Source organism: Magnolia sinica, chromosome 2 (genome assembly GCF_029962835.1).
Source record: "Magnolia sinica isolate HGM2019 chromosome 2, MsV1, whole genome shotgun sequence".
Classification (NCBI taxonomy): domain Eukaryota; kingdom Viridiplantae; phylum Streptophyta; class Magnoliopsida; order Magnoliales; family Magnoliaceae; genus Magnolia; species Magnolia sinica.
Genome location: NC_080574.1, coordinates 7,478,516 through 7,495,146, shown reverse-complemented (window position 1 = coordinate 7,495,146; position 16,631 = coordinate 7,478,516). Strand labels below are relative to the sequence as shown.

The 16,631-nt window shown below is 41.1% G+C and overlaps 2 protein-coding genes across 2 annotated transcripts; one reads left to right on the top strand and one right to left on the bottom strand.

The window, feature by feature from the left end:
- Positions 1–862: 862 nt before the first annotated feature.
- LOC131233449 (ras-related protein RABH1e-like) lies at positions 863–8,264 on the top strand. Its single transcript, XM_058230160.1, has 6 exons — positions 863–1,382; positions 4,835–4,905; positions 5,169–5,257; positions 6,145–6,256; positions 7,442–7,532; positions 7,642–8,264. The coding sequence occupies exons 1-6, from the start codon at positions 1,266–1,268 to the stop codon at positions 7,783–7,785; spliced, it is 624 nt and encodes a 207-aa protein (XP_058086143.1). The 5' UTR covers positions 863–1,265; the 3' UTR covers positions 7,786–8,264.
- A 38-nt stretch (positions 8,265–8,302) lies between these two features.
- LOC131233439 (VAN3-binding protein-like) lies at positions 8,303–15,776 on the bottom strand. The gene is made up of 7 exons (XM_058230150.1): positions 15,537–15,776; positions 12,982–13,302; positions 11,597–11,638; positions 10,508–10,850; positions 9,910–10,062; positions 9,022–9,126; positions 8,303–8,837 (listed from the first exon to the last, which is right to left on the bottom strand). Exons 1-7 carry the CDS (start codon positions 15,606–15,608, stop codon positions 8,599–8,601), a joined length of 1,275 nt encoding a protein of 424 aa, XP_058086133.1. The 5' UTR covers positions 15,609–15,776; the 3' UTR covers positions 8,303–8,598.
- Positions 15,777–16,631: the final 855 nt, after the last annotated feature.

Below are 16,631 nucleotides of genomic sequence, written 5' to 3'. Positions count from 1 at the left end.
TCTTAACCATCTGATTTAACCGTTTATCTTGGTCAACTGACCTTTTTCTTTTGACCGTCCTTTTGATGGCCGCAAGTAGTACAGTTGTGATAGGCTGATCATTGTAATTTTAGGTCGATGACCCATCGAGAATCGACCCAAGACTTTTACGGTTTAGGATCGCTCGAACGAACGCTACGTATACGGCAGATTAGGGAAGCCTATTGTGTCCTGCCTGGCTGGACGGACTCGGTCCAGGCAGGGCCTCTGTTGGGCGCACCATGATGTATGAGTTTTATCCACACCGTCCATCCATTTTTCCAGATGAATTAAAGTTACGATTCGAATAATGGGGCAGATCCAAGGCTCAAGTGGACCACAGTACAGGAAGAAGAGGTGATAATGACATCCACCGTTGAAACCTTCCTAAAGCCCGCCGTTATGTTTATTTGTCATCCAATCTGCTCATAAGGTAACACAAATATGGATGAATGGAAAACACAAGTGTCAGCTTGATACAAAAAAATCGTGGCCGTCGAGAAGTTTTTAACGGTGAGCGTTCAATACCCACTGTGTGGTCCACTCGAGTGTTGGATCTGTCTCATTCTAGGAATAGTAATCTAAAATGATCTGAAAACGGATGAACGGCGCGGATAAAATCCATTCATTACGGCGGGCCCCACAGAGCGCCTGCCTATCCGAGTCCGTTCAAGCGGGGCCAGGACGCAATCCCCTTCCGCTGATTAGTCGCCTCTATTTTGTGAATTGTGCCAAACGAAACATTGGAAAGTCGCTACATGAGGCTTCCCAGCAAGGCTCGCCCAACCTGCTCGCCTTTTTGCCCCACCTGTAAAGATCCAGACCCTTCATCTAGTAGCTCCTACGCTATATGGCCAATATAGAAGGAATCAAAATGATACAGTCACAGATATCACCGTGAGCTAGAAACTGCTGATTCTTACCGTTGATTATAAGCCATCTTTCACGGATGATAAGGTGTCCGTTGAGTAAATACTTTTCACGCACGCCATCTAATGTGGGGAATTGTATATGAACGGTATGGATCATCAGATGGTGGGGCAGAAGATGCGAGCAGATTGGTCGAAGCAATTGCCTCCGGATGATTGTATTTGAAGTTGTTGACTGCGCTTCCTCGTCGCATTTCCCGGTTACTCGTCGCTCCCGCCTTCATATAAAGACTCTCTCTCTCTCTCTAGACTTCAATTTCATTTCAGATCTGTTTTCTCGCACGCAGAAAGAGAGAGAGGAGGAGGAGGAGAAAATCAATGGCGATGGTATCTGCTCTCGCCAAATACAAGCTGGTATTCCTGGGCGATCAATCCGTTGGAAAAACCAGCATCATCACCCGATTCATGTACGATAAGTTCGATGCGACGTATCAGGTAAAAATCTCCCCTTTCTTCTCTTATTTTCTATGAAGATCCGATGCCTTTTGGATCCGCTTTGATGTTCCAGATTCTTTCTTTCTTTCTTTCAACTTGGTTGAGTTTATTCGAATATGATATCTTCGATCGATCTTGAATTTTGAATCAAAATTATGAAGAATACGCAGCAGAATCGTGTTCTTATCTTTTCATTTAATTCGAGAATTCAGTCATTCTACGTAATTCGATGTGATTCTTTTTGTTTTCTGGGCTGCGAATTCGTTGCTAGAGGTTTAAATTTCGGGTGGATGGATTTGAATTATTTGAAATATGGATTGATCAATTGCAATTCTCTGCTTTTATCTGTTCTTGTGTCTTCCTCGAAATCATAAAAAAAAATAAAATTCTGGGATCCTATTGGGTTTAAGTTCATCTTACCTCTGTTGTGCTCAGGATCACCACATAGGTTGCCCCATTGGGGCCCATATGCTGAGATGGTCCTATGATTTGAATCTTCCATCTTCTCAGTGATGATCCTGAGTGTCAATTTATGAAGTTGAATCTTGGTCATGGAAGATCTTCTTTCCATTGTTCTCGATTAATCTATAATAGTAATGGTTAGAACCATCCATTCAGCTTAAGTTTCTTACAATAGCCCTGGTAGCAGGGAATCCAGAATATGGACGGTTCTGATCATTGGACTATCTCAGCATCTGGGTCCTATGGGGCGACACATGCTAGCTATTCTGAGTTACAATAGAGGCAAGACGAACTCTTTCAGTTTCATGGAAGTTTCTGTGTTTGGCACTCTCAATTATTAAAGAGGCTTCCTTTTTTCTTTTGGTCGCAACAGATCTCCGATGGGTAATTTTCCTGACTTGGAGTTGATCTTAATCGTTTATGTTTGGTTGTGGCAACAACTTGGAGTTGATCTTAATCATTTATGTTTGGTTGTCGCAACAAGGTGTAGTTATGCTTCCATTGCTATAAATGAGTCAACTTGCCTAGTTTTCGGGGCTAGTTATGAAATATCATGCGTCCATTGAGTCTATGGTACCAAGTGCTTACCAATTCATAGAGGAATGGTTATTGCACCTGAGTTCTCCTAGGGATGCATCGAAAATGTGTACAAGACCTGGACTGCGCATCACTGCATAGGAGCATGGCCCAAAAATAGGCCAATCCGGTGTAACCTGGTTATTGAGTCAATGAGATCTCAACACCTAAATCACAAAGAGATGAATATGTATACATTCACAGAAATATTTGAGTGGAGAGGAGGAAATGACTTTATTGATATTCAAACTTCATCTCTTACAATATTTAAGAAAACTCACAACTCATAAAATGCAAAATGCCAACCTCCTAGGCCATCCCTTTTATCTATAGACCCTAAAGACAATTCCTATGAATCTTTAATGAAAATCCTCCTCCTATTTTGATTAATTTAAATCAATCTATAATTTATTTAAGCTGATAATATCCCACCAATAAAGATTTGGCCTAAACTAGGAAAAAAATATCTGCTAAATATCCTCAAAATCTTCAATCAAATCCTCCACATCAGCCCCCCTATCTTTCATAAATGGTAAATGTGATCTCCAACATTTAAGTCTCAAATCTTGCAACAAACAGTCAAAATCAGCACATGTTGGTCCATACAGTGAGTTGTGGGACCATATCACAGTCAAACAATCCTAACAGCTTGATTGGAACAAGGCCCTGAAATGGGGGATAATCATGATTTTCCTCAAATTGAATGAGATTGTCTGATTAGCCAATGTGTTGGCCTATATATGGGGGGACCTCTTGGATGAGTGGTCCAAATCTTGTACACATCTGCAATGTGTCATCATGATTGACTAGCATTCCTCCCAATATATAGCACCGGTATTGAGTGTCATGTAAGTAAAACAAACATGATGCAAAAAAAATAAATAAATAAATAAATAGCAAAAGAAGCTCAGATGTGTTCAAGAAACAATGATAACATAGAAGCAGTTATATACAAGCTTAGGGTTTGATGTAACCCAGATTGTACGCATTTTTAAAGAGCTTGACCGTGTAGCATATGCAAGAATGCACTTTAGCTTAAACTAGAACGTAGCTGACAGGGGCCACAGGGCCGTCAACGGGTTGGATCAGTTCAGATACCCATGCACCCACATCCCAAGCCAACAAATGGAAACAGATCAGGTTCGTACAAGGGTACCACATATGAGGTTCCAAATCAGATCGAATCCACTTATCCTCTGGGGTCTTGCTAGGTTTAGATTCGAGTGTGATTTAGGATTTGGAATGGATGCTGTTGGATCTAGAGGAGATCTGGATCCAAGTTCAGGTCCATATTCAGAGTTGGATCCTTATTAAAAGCACGTTTTTGTAAGGTTCATCACCACCATCATCATCTAAGCCTAATCTCAACTAATTGGGGTTGGCTACATGAATCCTTTTCTACCATTCCACTCTATCAACAGCCATAACTTCAGTTAGACCATAGGATACCAAGTCTTTACTTACTACATCCACCCACATCCTTTTGGGCCTTCCTCTTCCCCTGTTAGAGCCTTCGACTTGTATAAACTCACTCTTTCTAACCGGCACAGTTCTTGGTATCTGTTGCACATGACCAGACCATCTAAGTCTACTTTTCCCCATCTTATTACCTATTGCTGCTACTTCTAACTCTTATAGCAATCTAATGAAATTCCCTTTTCAGTTTGAGTGGTACACAATGATTACATAAAGCTCCAAGGCACGTCTCCATTTCTTCCACCCTGCTTGAATTCTATAGGCAAACATCCTTGTCAATCTCTTCACTCTCATGAATTATTGACCCAAGATTTCGAACGTGATCATTTTGGAAAATTTATTGGTTAGAAATCTTTACTAATTCCTTGTTCCCACTCCTACTGTCGCCAAAATTGCACTCCATAAACTCTGTTTTAGTTAGTTGATTTTAAATCCTTTTACATTCTAAAGCACCTCTCCATAAATCTAGCTTTGTATGTATTCCCAATCTACATTATATCATTAAATAAAGAATAAAACTAAAATCAACATTTGGGTACCCAATATAACCTATCAGATCTGGATCTTTGGACTTCAATCTAATCTGATTATTGATCAGGCACAAAAAATGGGCTTGGACCAATTAAACTGGATGGGATACTTTGGCCATCCACAGATCTGGCCAGCCACTGATAGCAATAGGAGCCAATCTAGATTCGCTTCTTGGTGTCGTTGGTCCTAAATCATAATAAAGAGTTCCATGTTATATTTTGATGTCTCGAGTTGAATACTTGTACATCTGGAGATGTCCATTACTTCTCCAAAAAAACAAAAAATGGAGATGTCCATCTGGACTTGTAGCACATATAGGCTAGATATATAGTTCTTTGTTAACAAATTATACCTGTGTTTATTAATCCGAGCTCCTTTTGTGCTGTTTTTTTCTATGTGAATTACAGGCTACTATTGGCATTGATTTTCTGTCAAAGACGATGTACCTTGAAGATCGGACAGTTCGTTTGCAGCTTTGGTAGGATATATTTCCTCTGTAATTAGCTCACAACAGCAATATGATTCCTTGTTTTATAAAGCTCTTCATACAGTTCCGTACTGTGTACCTAAACCATTTTCACATCTTGAAAGTCAGTGCCACAACTTTGATCATTATGCATTTTTTTCCTGATTGCATATAGAATGAGCATGCCAGTTGTTTCAAGTTGTGTTTCCTTTCCATTGCCATTTTACGATGACTGACTTCAAAATTCTCTGAAACATGGTATTCTAAATTTGCAGGGATACTGCTGGACAGGAGAGATTTAGGAGTCTTATCCCGAGCTACATTAGGGATTCTTCTGTTGCAGTAATCGTCTATGATGTAGCTAGTGAGTAATTATTCTATTGGATGGCTTCTCCTTTTTTTTTTGCTACTTTGGGTGGGCCATGCTAATCCCATTCTGGCCTAAAACCGAGTTTAATACATGATTTAAATATTATACACAAAAAAGAGTTAATGTTACTGTTGGGTTCCTTTTGTATGATGTTTAGTTTAGGAAAGCCAAATTACCGAAAAATTTTCTTACCCTTGGAAGTTAAGTCAACATTTTTATACAGATGAGAGGCTATAAAACCGATGGTTGTCCCACTCCCCTAGTTAGGTTGTGTCATTCGAGGTGATGGGACCACTGAGCAGTCTTTCAGAAAGCCTACTTGGAATTTGGAGTTGACTCCCAAGTGTTGACCAATCTAATCTAATGTTCAGATTGTATTATTTTGATCTGCAAGTGCATTTTGCTGACAATTCATTCTTCTTGACACAATTTTAGAATTTCACTTAATTGGTAAGCATGTTTGAAGCCCTGACCTCAATGCAGTAAAGTTGTTGGCATTCATTTACTCAAAGAATTGTTCTCTTCAAGCTATTTGCTTTTCTCTCTCTCTTTTTTTTTATTCTGTATGCAGAGAATTTTCTGCATACAGAAAAATCACAGAGATATCGCCTGGACAAGACTGATCATGATGATACAAAACTAAATGATAGAGATCATGCAGATCCCACACAAGTTTTAGTACTCAAGAACTTAATTAAACTGGTTCTTAACCTGTAGAAAAACAAACGTCTTTGTGTATGTATGCAAGCATGTATGATAAGAACCTGATCTTGGAATAGCCTGCCATGTTTTTTCTAATTTTTCCTTTTAGGATATCAAGCTTTACCTAAACATGGAAAATTCCTTATTGAAGTCGACATTCTCTACTTGACATAATGCAGATAGGCAATCATTTTTAAACACTTCCAAATGGATAGAGGAAGTACGCACGGAACGTGGCAGTGATGTCATTATCGTCCTTGTTGGAAACAAAACTGATCTTGTTGACAAAAGGTGATGACTGTTATTAGAGAAAAAATCTCTTTTTTTCCCCTTTTACTAGCTTCAATGATTTCAATGCTCCCTCATATTTTGTGCATAACCACTCCTTCAATAGTTTTTGTTATCAGCAACAATCATAGCCTTCAGTAAGTCTTTGGGATTAATAACAATGAAGGTCCACATGCAACATGATTATGTGAAGGTTGCTAGTGTTGACCTTGGAAGAAAAAGAAGTGTGGACATTGCAATCATGCGGCCCATCAAAACAGTCCATCAATTTTAGGGGGCATTTGGATCATAAGTTACTCAAGATAAGCTACTTATGCCTCAAGTAACTTATCTTGGTTACAATTGATCTTAAACCAAACCTACTCATCTCAAATAAGTTACTTTACTGCTGTAAGTGGAATGGGCCCTTATTTTCCATGAATATTTTCGTCCACATAACCCTTCACAGAATGCTGAAAGCACAGAAAAGATGTGGGGGGCTCATTCACTGATATGTTGCCGGTATAACTTCCCAATCTGTGTCTGAAGCAATCACACAGCTCTAACTGGTATGTGAATGATAATTTCTTCTCCTTTCCCCACAGTTCATATTCAACACAAAACCAAATTCCCTACTATGACCGCTATAAAATCTAAGCAGTCTAGGTATCTTTTCCTTGTCAGAGGATCAAGGACTAAGGAGCATATAATCCTGTTTAGGAATAATAGTAAACACCGAGGTTCCAAACAGTAAAATTTCCAGAATAGGTAATAATACTCTACAGGTGCTCATTTGCTCATCATATAAATAAAGCATAAATAAATAAGAAATATCCCAGACAGAGTTGAATAGATCCCTAAAACGTGTTCTATTCAACCACTTAAATAAGAAAATAAAATTTTAAAAACTGATTTCTGCCCCCAGAAAATGACTCAAGGCAGGCAGCGTGTAGAAGAGGTGTGTGCCTACCACATGCCTCGTCCGTAGCAGGCGCCTCAAGGCCCCTCAACTGTATTAGTTTGCCATAAGTAGCCTCACTTTGAGGCGTAAGCCTCCCCTCCCTTTCGAACATCTTTGTGAAGTGCCTATCTATCATTTAAATCTGCTGTTAATTTTGAAATGCGGATTCTTTTCGGTCAATGTAGATTATAATGCCCATGTTTCATATCTGAAATTATCTTGGCGGTGTCTTTATGGAAATCAAACAGGCAAGTTTCGATAGAGGAAGGAGATGCAAGGGCGCGAGAATTCGGTGTCATGTTTATAGAAACTAGTGCTAAAGCAGGCTTCAATATCAAGGTGAAACATCTCTGCTGCTTCTATTGTTTTTCATTCTTCTTCGATTCCTGATGACAACTAATGATACTTTCAACATTTGGAAAAATATATATATATATAAAAAATGCAGCCACTGTTTCGAAAGATAGCCGCTGCCTTGCCTGGCATGGAGACCCTCTCCTCGACAAAACAGGAAGACATGGTTGATGTGAATTTGAAGCCCACCGTCAATACCTCACAGACAGAGCAGCAAGCTGGAACGTGTTCATGCTGAAGACGAAGCATAAGAGAAATAATGGAATTCCATCCACGTGATACCAATCTTGAAAAAGTTCATGCAGGAAAGGAAAATTTTCCAGTAGCTCGACATTCAGAAGATCTGATGATCGTGGAGATGTTTAGATTTGATTTTCCCTCAGGTCCATGGCCCATCTTAAGATAGCATAGTCTTACCCCGTAATTCGGCTGTTGCGGTTTGCAGGTGAGGTTGGTCATTCTTAATTCAGTAGTATGTATTTTGGAGCCTTCTAACTCTGCTGTTAGCTGTTCATTTCTTCCTCTGGCTGCTTTTTATTTTTTTATTTTTAGTGGTTTTTCTTTTTCTTTTTCTTGTTAATAATTATTAGACTCTTGATTTGAGCATCTTATGCTGGGAGGAAGATAATACATTGATCGATGGCCCAAAAAAAAATATAGGCTGTCATCCAATTCGGTTATCTAAATAGTGATTCTTAGGCCCCAGGCGGTCCAACACATCAGTGTTGCAACCTGTATTGGATTATTCTTGCTTGGCATAAAATGCATATGCTGCAGAAGAAATTGAAACTGGAAGGGAAAAGATGGAAGTAAATATCAGGATCGTCTGCTCTGTGCAATTTTTGAACCATAGCCCATCTGCAATGTTTTCACTGCTTATGATTTCTGTTAACGTACATGGGACACATGCAGTGGAGATTGTTTTGCACTCCAGACAGACTACTGACCAGTGACCACTGACATGGAGGATCATTTGTTCCAAAATCCACACCAACGGTTAGAAAAGTTCCAAGCGAAACACATTTTATTACGGATGGCCTTGATGGAGAATTCACACATGCGGAAACTGATTGGTACGTGAGAGTGGCAGGCTTTCTGCTTGCTTTGATAAGAAGAGAAGCTGGGAGATGGTCGCTGTCCAAAGGCTGCACTCCTCATCGTCTTTGAAGGTAACGTGGATGCTTCCATGAGGAGTTCTAATGCAAATGACGCAATACCCATTCACTTCGTTGGTGAAATACGCCCCTTCCTTACCGTCCTTTGATTCATCGGCCACCTCCAGTATGGTATCTAGCCACAAAGCAAGTTTGGATCAATCTTTTCTGTGGATGACATTATCATATTCTATGATACCGAAATCAAAACCCATTCAACGGTGATGTTATGATGGCCCACTGAGAAGATGGTGGACCTACCTACTGAGCACCACCACAATAAGGCGATAAGGTGACATAGAAGGGAAATGAAAACTTACAGTCCTTGAATGTTGTGAAAGCACCGCCCACATGCTTGGTTCTCACTCTTGCGATTACAAGCGATAGCTTGGCATAAACGTGCACGATTTTCAGTTTGGTCTTCCCTATAGTAATTGAATTGCATGAGTAACAGATGAAGTACACGCTGTACACAACATGTCCACTGATCAGGGCCGCAAATGGCTGGACCAGCCCAGCTAGAGTTTAGCTGTCTTTGGGATAGCTTTGTGCTGAGGCGTGGGGACCTGAGCCTGAGTTTTTAGGATGGATTATTACTTGGGCCGCCTAACAAGTCGGCTAGTCCACATTCTACTTGTTGGGTGGACTGGATTCCTCAGCAACACCTGAGCTCTGTGGAGCCCACTGGGGATGTTTGTGAAATCTACTCCGTCCATCAGTTGACCTACCTCATCTTCGCCATGCGTGACAAAAATAAGCGAACCGAAAGTCAGATGGTTGACACCATTGGAATAATGTAAAAGATGGTTGACACCACTGGAATATGTAAAATCATGCTAAATCCTCTAAATTCATAGAGAATCGTACCTGATGAATGGGTAGGATGAAATTTGAACAACACGGTGGAGCCCAAGAATGTTTCCATGGTGGACAACCCCAATCCCCACTTGTCCCCTTTGGTGTTCTCCTACCTGAGATTTGGATCGGCCTGATTCTTGGACTCGGGTGTTGAATTTCTGCAACTGATGGATGGAGTGGATTTCGCACAAACATCATGGTGGGGCCTACAAAGTTCGGGTAGTGTACACTCTTCCTACAAAGTGGACCCAATAGGCCCAAGTCCATGTCTGGCTGGGTTTTGACATGCTTCAGCCTGCTTTGTGGCCCATTTGCCATTTGCTATTTGAGAGAGAGAGAGAGAGAGGTACTGTTGTTTATAGAAGTTGGAAGCTCCGTCCCTTCAGCAAGAATTTCCTTATTCCTGGTGAAATCAAACTCTTTAGAGTATTCACAGGAGATTGTTGGCTGGCGACGCTTTCCTTTCGCAAGTCTCCCTCTTCCAATGGGGGCTCCTTCTAGAGCTGCAAATTACAAGTTATCAAGCATTCAATCTAGCACATTTGAATCAGATGTAAGAGATCTGGACCTTTCATCCATTTTCCGTAGCCATGGATGGGCCATGCGTCAAAAATCACACCTTTAGGATGATCTAGACAGATCGGAGACTCCCCATTGAACATTGACCGCTAGCTGGACCCTTTTACCTAACCGCCCAGTTGTAATCCTAAACCGGGCACAACCACCAGTGCTGAAAAGGGCCCAGCTCAAATATCTCGCCCAACCATTTCAAATCTGGCCAAGACCAAAACGAGTTCGTCCCCTCAGAGCCAGATCGGACTAGTCAAGTTAGCTAAACATATTAGGCCCAGCAGAGCCAATGGTCTGAATGGACAATGGTTCACCGATCCAGACCATTGGCTCTGCTGGGCCCCACTCCAGAATAGGACTAATCATAACCATGCTTACATGTTGCTGCAGCCGCTGTTAGCGCAAGAATATCGGTAGGGGTGGCCACCGAGACGGCAGACCTGATGATGGAAGAGACGTGCTGGTGGTGGGCCCCCATTAGCTCTGCTACATCCGCACATTGAGCGGCCACGAGGGCAGCGGCCGCTGCAATGGCTAGCTTTTTCTTGTCAGCTGTGTTTCCAAGGGCGGATTTTGATGATAGAGAGGCAAGGGCCGCCGCGACTCCAGCCACAGATATGGCTGCATGTATCCTCATCTCCTCCTTTCTCCCTTCCCTCTTACGTGGACATATCTTCTCTCTCATCCAATTCATAGCTTGGTTCGTCTTGATCATGTCGACCTGCCCCCACCAAATCATAGATCATCTAGTAGTGTATGATGACGATCGCATACTGCAGCATAGACCCATGGATGGATGGTTCACATGGGAAATCCGTTGGGTACAAATCAACGGTCCACATTCATCGATGCGAAGTACATATGTTGGAAACTTAATGGTCCAATCAGTATTAATCCGTGTGGGCTTCCAGTGGGTGTCCCACTAGGTGGACCCAAATGTACATTGCATTGTTTTCTTTTGATACTCTGGCGGAGCCTGAGAGATGATAGTCTGGAACTTAGACGATAGTGTTTTTTTATAAATCAAACTTCGTTGTTCAGAACCTTGGACTAGCCAACCTTAAAAATTACTTACAAATTGCATTCGATGGCATAAAAGTAATTAAAATAAAACTGTAAAAATAATGGATTCCAGTTTAGATGTATCATGAGTGAAAATTACTCTGGTTTCATTATCTGACTATCGGATTGGTGGACACCGGTAGGACGGCTAAAAAATGAAAAAAAAAAATGAAAAAAAAGGACCTATTTCAACAAACACGTATCCAGGAATCAAAGGTTAGGATTGCTCAACCAATCTGATTTTGGAAAATGGAGTTACCGACCGTTGTTCCACGATTCGGGATGCTTAGCTTGAGTTAATCTGAGTGCCTATGTATCAAGCTTCATACTCCGTACTCTGCCAGAGTATCAAATAATTTCCGCTGTCCCAAATCAATGAGAGAGAGAGAGAGAGAGAGATTGTACCCAGCTCTGGCGAAGACGTCGAACTGACCGTTGCATCCACGTCTACAACAAGAGCACAACCGCACGTAGGAAAATCAGACAACATACAATTCATCTCTTAGGTCGTCCTCGACCCCAGGCTCTGGACAGCATACTCGGTCCGTGAGTTCTAATAAGTGGGGCCCACAGTTCGCTAATCCAGGCCATTGGTCTGCTGTAGCCCACAGTGCAGTGGATAGACAATGCGCCGAAAATCCCCTACCTAAGATTTTCGAAGCTTGCAATTGGTGGCCTATAAATAGACGATTGAGATCCAATCCGCAACTCCACATTCAAGCGAAAAAGGTCGCAATTAGCGGGTAGGATCTTCCAACTTGGGGGGATTTTTGGCGCATGGTCCACCAACAAAATCAACAAACCAACGGTCTTGATTACAGAATCATGGGCCTGTATGAGTGCAGAACCCGAGTTTTGCTATGACACCAACAGGTATTGCAATAGGGTGTGTTGGGACCTTAGCCTTTGGTTCTGTGGCCATCCTTCAATGATCCAAACCGTTTATATGTGGACCTCACTTTAGATAATGAATGGCGAAAAGATATAGCTCGTAATTTGGAACATTTGAACCATCTGATTATTTGACCTTTGACTATAGACAATCTCTCGCCAACCATCGAATAATCATCGTTCAATCTGATATAGCTCTTTTCGGCACCCTCAATCCGCAATGAGGCCCACCATTTAAGTGGTTTGGATCATTGAAAAGGATCCCTATCCAATGGCTATAGTCCGTACATATTCCATCTCAAAACATAGATATGTATTCTAGCATGTGGATCTGTGTTTGATTATCCAAACCATTTGATCTAATGAGATGCCCATCCTCAAAAAATCTTCGGAATATCATAAACCTTAAACGAATGACCGAAGATAGAATACACAGTTCATATTTCAAGGAGAATAGTTCAATAATTAGACGTTTGAAATATTCCAATCAGGAAGTTTTTTGGAGTGTCACCCATCCGCTCTGAGGCCCATCAAATAAACGGTTCGGATCATTGAAATATGTCCATCTTGTTGAGAATCATGAGTAACTTTCTTGGAAGTAAAGAGAGCAATTATCCAGAACATATCATCTTACCTTATTAAGGTGCAAATTCATTTATGGGCCTGAGTGGGCCCACTCATGGTCCCAAAATCACCATGGTGGAATGATCAAAGCCACTCAATTGAGGGCAGAAGGACTGATCTCAGCGCTATATGGGAGGTGAATGGCTATGATCATCCAATCCTGATGATTTCCTTGTGTCCAATTGGCCATCATGATTATTGTAAGGAAGCCCATATGGGTCCCACAGATAACAAACTCATTAAACAGGTAAAGCTTATGCCAATGAAATTCTAACCGTTGAACGGCCATTTCCACTCATTGGGGCCTCTTTTCTCTTGCAATCTCTCTCTTCCTTCTTCTCATGATCATCTCCCAAATTCAACTCCAATTCGCAATCTAAGCCTTCCGAAATGGTCCGAAAAGCTTGCAATGTAGACGTGCTCCAAGAACGCGAAAGGAATTGGACCACATCTAGTGATTTTCTAGAAACGGACCGATCTTCTTCCAATGCGTACCCCAAAGTGCCCTTCCGATGGATGGGCCCAATGCATTTCTCGACTACTGATGACTGTGTTCGGCTCGTCACGATTGGTCTCATCCCTCCATCTTGTTCTACCTTTAAACGTCACAAAAACCCATCAATGCCCGGCGAGATCATGGTTTTAGAACTCGGCGACTCAAGACTCTTTCAGTCCTCACCCAAGCCAATGCACCAAATTTGGGCTGGGCCGGTATAGGCATGGGCCTGGCTGACAAAAAGGCCCAAAACAGGAGCCCAACATGTAGGAGTGGCAATGAGCCAGGTGAAGTTCGCCTAGACCGGCCTTATAACCTTAAGCCCACCTTAGCCCGGTCTTTTTGGACCTATCCAAATGGGTTAAAAAGGCCCTGACCTTCATCCTCGCTTTAGAGGATTGGGCAGTTCTATAAGTTAAAGATAAGTTACACATATGCTAATAAATGGTATATGATTGGTGAACATGTGCTTATGAGCCATTATTCTTTTAGGGCCCGTTTGGATACCACCGAATAAGTTGCTTTTTCTACTTACAACAGTAGAGAAATAACTTATTTGAGATAAGCTTGGTTTAAGGTATATTATAAGTAACTTTTTTATTTAAAATTACTTATTCACCTCAGCTTAATAAACAAAAACCAAGATAAGCTACTCGAGAAAGAAGTGGCTTATCTAAAGTAACTTATGATCCAAATGCCCCCTTAGATTATCAAAGTATTTTGTGTAGCACATGTAAAGTAGGATCCTTCATCAACCAAGTGCATGGCCAACTTAATTATCCAACATATACATGAACTTAAATAAGTCAATGTATTATCATCATGTAAGTATGGTCCAAAATGTGAATAGTATTATGTGTTTGTCTATCATCCATCACTCTACCAAAGTATTAAAGTTCATTATATTATTTTATACACTTAGTATATAGTCTGTATATTCTTCATATCAAAATAAGAGAAAGATCACTACCTTCCTCAAGTGATTAAAACCTTGGATACATACTGGGAACTCTCGAGTTTATAAGAAAATAAGAGAGAAATTTATGTATTTTATTAAATCATTTGTGTATCATTTCTTGATTACATCACTAATAAAGAAAACTCAAGCTTTAATTCAAAATTATTCAAAATAACAAAATTCTTCTAAAGTATAATTTTCTAATTCTAATAAAACTCTTTTAAAGCATAATCTTCTAATTATAGCAAAACTCTTATAGAGTCTACTTTGCCTAAAGTATAAATTCTCGATAAATCTTATCGGAATACCCTCGGCCTAATTACAAGTAACCTTTAAAAAGAGGTAAATTTCTAAAACTCCAAAAGGAAAGGAAAAAAAAAATTGTGCATTTTTCTAGCAAAATGGATGAATTTGATTGGCATAGCAAGATAGTTCACCCTGTAAGCATTGTTATACAAAGATCAATAAGTCTTGTGTTTTGTGACGATGTCGAAATCAGAAGTTACAACTGATTTGCGGATCAAACTTTGAATAACAATTTTTCTGTCTGAAACGACTTTCTTCAAATGAACACTCATGTGGCACAATTACATCATGCTCTACAGAGGAGTGAGCTCAAATCTACGAACTACTTCTATTTTCATTTGGGCTCTTTTAATCCAGACGTGCAAATAATACATTTGTGGCATGTCCTACATCAAAAGTTCTCCGTTGTGTACACTAGAGCAATGGGCCAAGCCAAGCCACTCATCATTGACATGGCCCATGGCCCATGGCCCATGCCTCAGTACAGCCCAAACAATAGGACTAGATTCTAAGCCCTAGCTCAGCCCTTAGGCAAAATTTAGCAGCTGAGGCCCTAGCCTACAAGGCAGGCTGGGTAGCTCAGCCCATTGCCTCCCATACTAGCATGTGGCTAACACTAGCACAGCAGCCCAGAAAATATTGGATAGGTTCAGGCCCGACTGGCCCAGCCTAAAAATTGATAAATTCCCTATTGTGCACTTGAATGTTCCTGATACATTCATCAATCAAGTGGACCACACATGCACAAAGAAATAGACAATTAGAATCAAGGACTAAGAATGGAAGTCGGGTCAGAGACAGACTAGGCAAGGCCAGATCAGAGCTCAGCCATGCATGCCATGGCAATGGCCAAGATTGGCCCACGTAAGTTATATCCAAGCTGGTCTAAAGCTGGGTCAAGCTCATCAGGCCCATCGCCACCGTTAATTTTCAATAGTTTCCTGATTCCTGACAGTGGTGTTGAACCAGCTCTCATCTGACCATGTCAACCAGGACGAGTCGCATCGGACTCATCTGAATCTCTATCTATGGAAAATTTTCTAGAAAAGAGAGAAGACTAGTCTACTTACACTTAGTGAAGGAGGAATTGTAAGCAATGTGGTATTCAATGGAATCCTATGCTGGGGCGAAGAGCTATCCATGGAGTTCAACGGCTTTAACTGGATGTGGGAACTATGCGCGCAGGGGCGCACGTTAGCAAGGAACACTGCTGGTCGTGCTAAAATGAGCTGGGTGGACAATCTCACACGAGAACCATGGCCATGCTGCCCATGTAGCCAGAGCTTCAAGCTGCTTACGCATTTATACTGAAGAAAAGTTACAAAAGCTTAATAAATGAATATTGCTAAACGACAAAACCGACTTTTGGCCACACGACGAACGGCTCGGATCATGCACACGTGCATCGGAGTAGCACGTGTAGACGGCGAATACCCTACGAAGTGGCCTTTTTTAAAATGTTCTTTTGTATGAGGGCCCAATGCCGATCATTGGCTTTTGTTTGTGGAGGAAAAGGCTATATAAAGGAGGAACGATCTGATTCTCCAAGTGTATGGAAGCCTTCCCAAGATCCTAGTTGCATGTGGACATTCTGGTGTCCCATCATCTATCTGGACCGTCCATTAGGTCCAGTCCACCCTTCTTCTGCTACTATGCGAAAACGATGGCAATCGGATGGTTAGAAACTTCAATCACTGGACCTGTCTTTTATGGATAATCTTGTCCGTTTATTTTTATGTACCACTGACTGGATAGTTCTGATCATCCAATCAATGCAATTTTTCAAAGGAGGAGAAATAGAGAGTAGACTAAACTTAATGGACGGTCCAGATAGATGATATGGATGGAAACGGATTCACATGCAACTAGGTGCATGGAAAGGTTGGGGGCGCACTTAGCCCTGTAGATTATTTCTGGTATTAGAGCGCAAAAGAGAAGGTAGCCATTGCTAATGTAGATTCCTTTAAAATTTCAATATGGGAGCGGATTAGGTGTTACCTTTACCGTGGGGCCCACCTTGATGATTTTTAGTATATCCACGCCGTCCATCCGTTTTTTCAGCCTATTTTAGACGTAGTTCCAAAAATTAAATAGATCCAAATGTAAGGTGGACCACACCACAGGAAACGGTGATGATTGAACTCCCACCATTAAAAACATCCTAG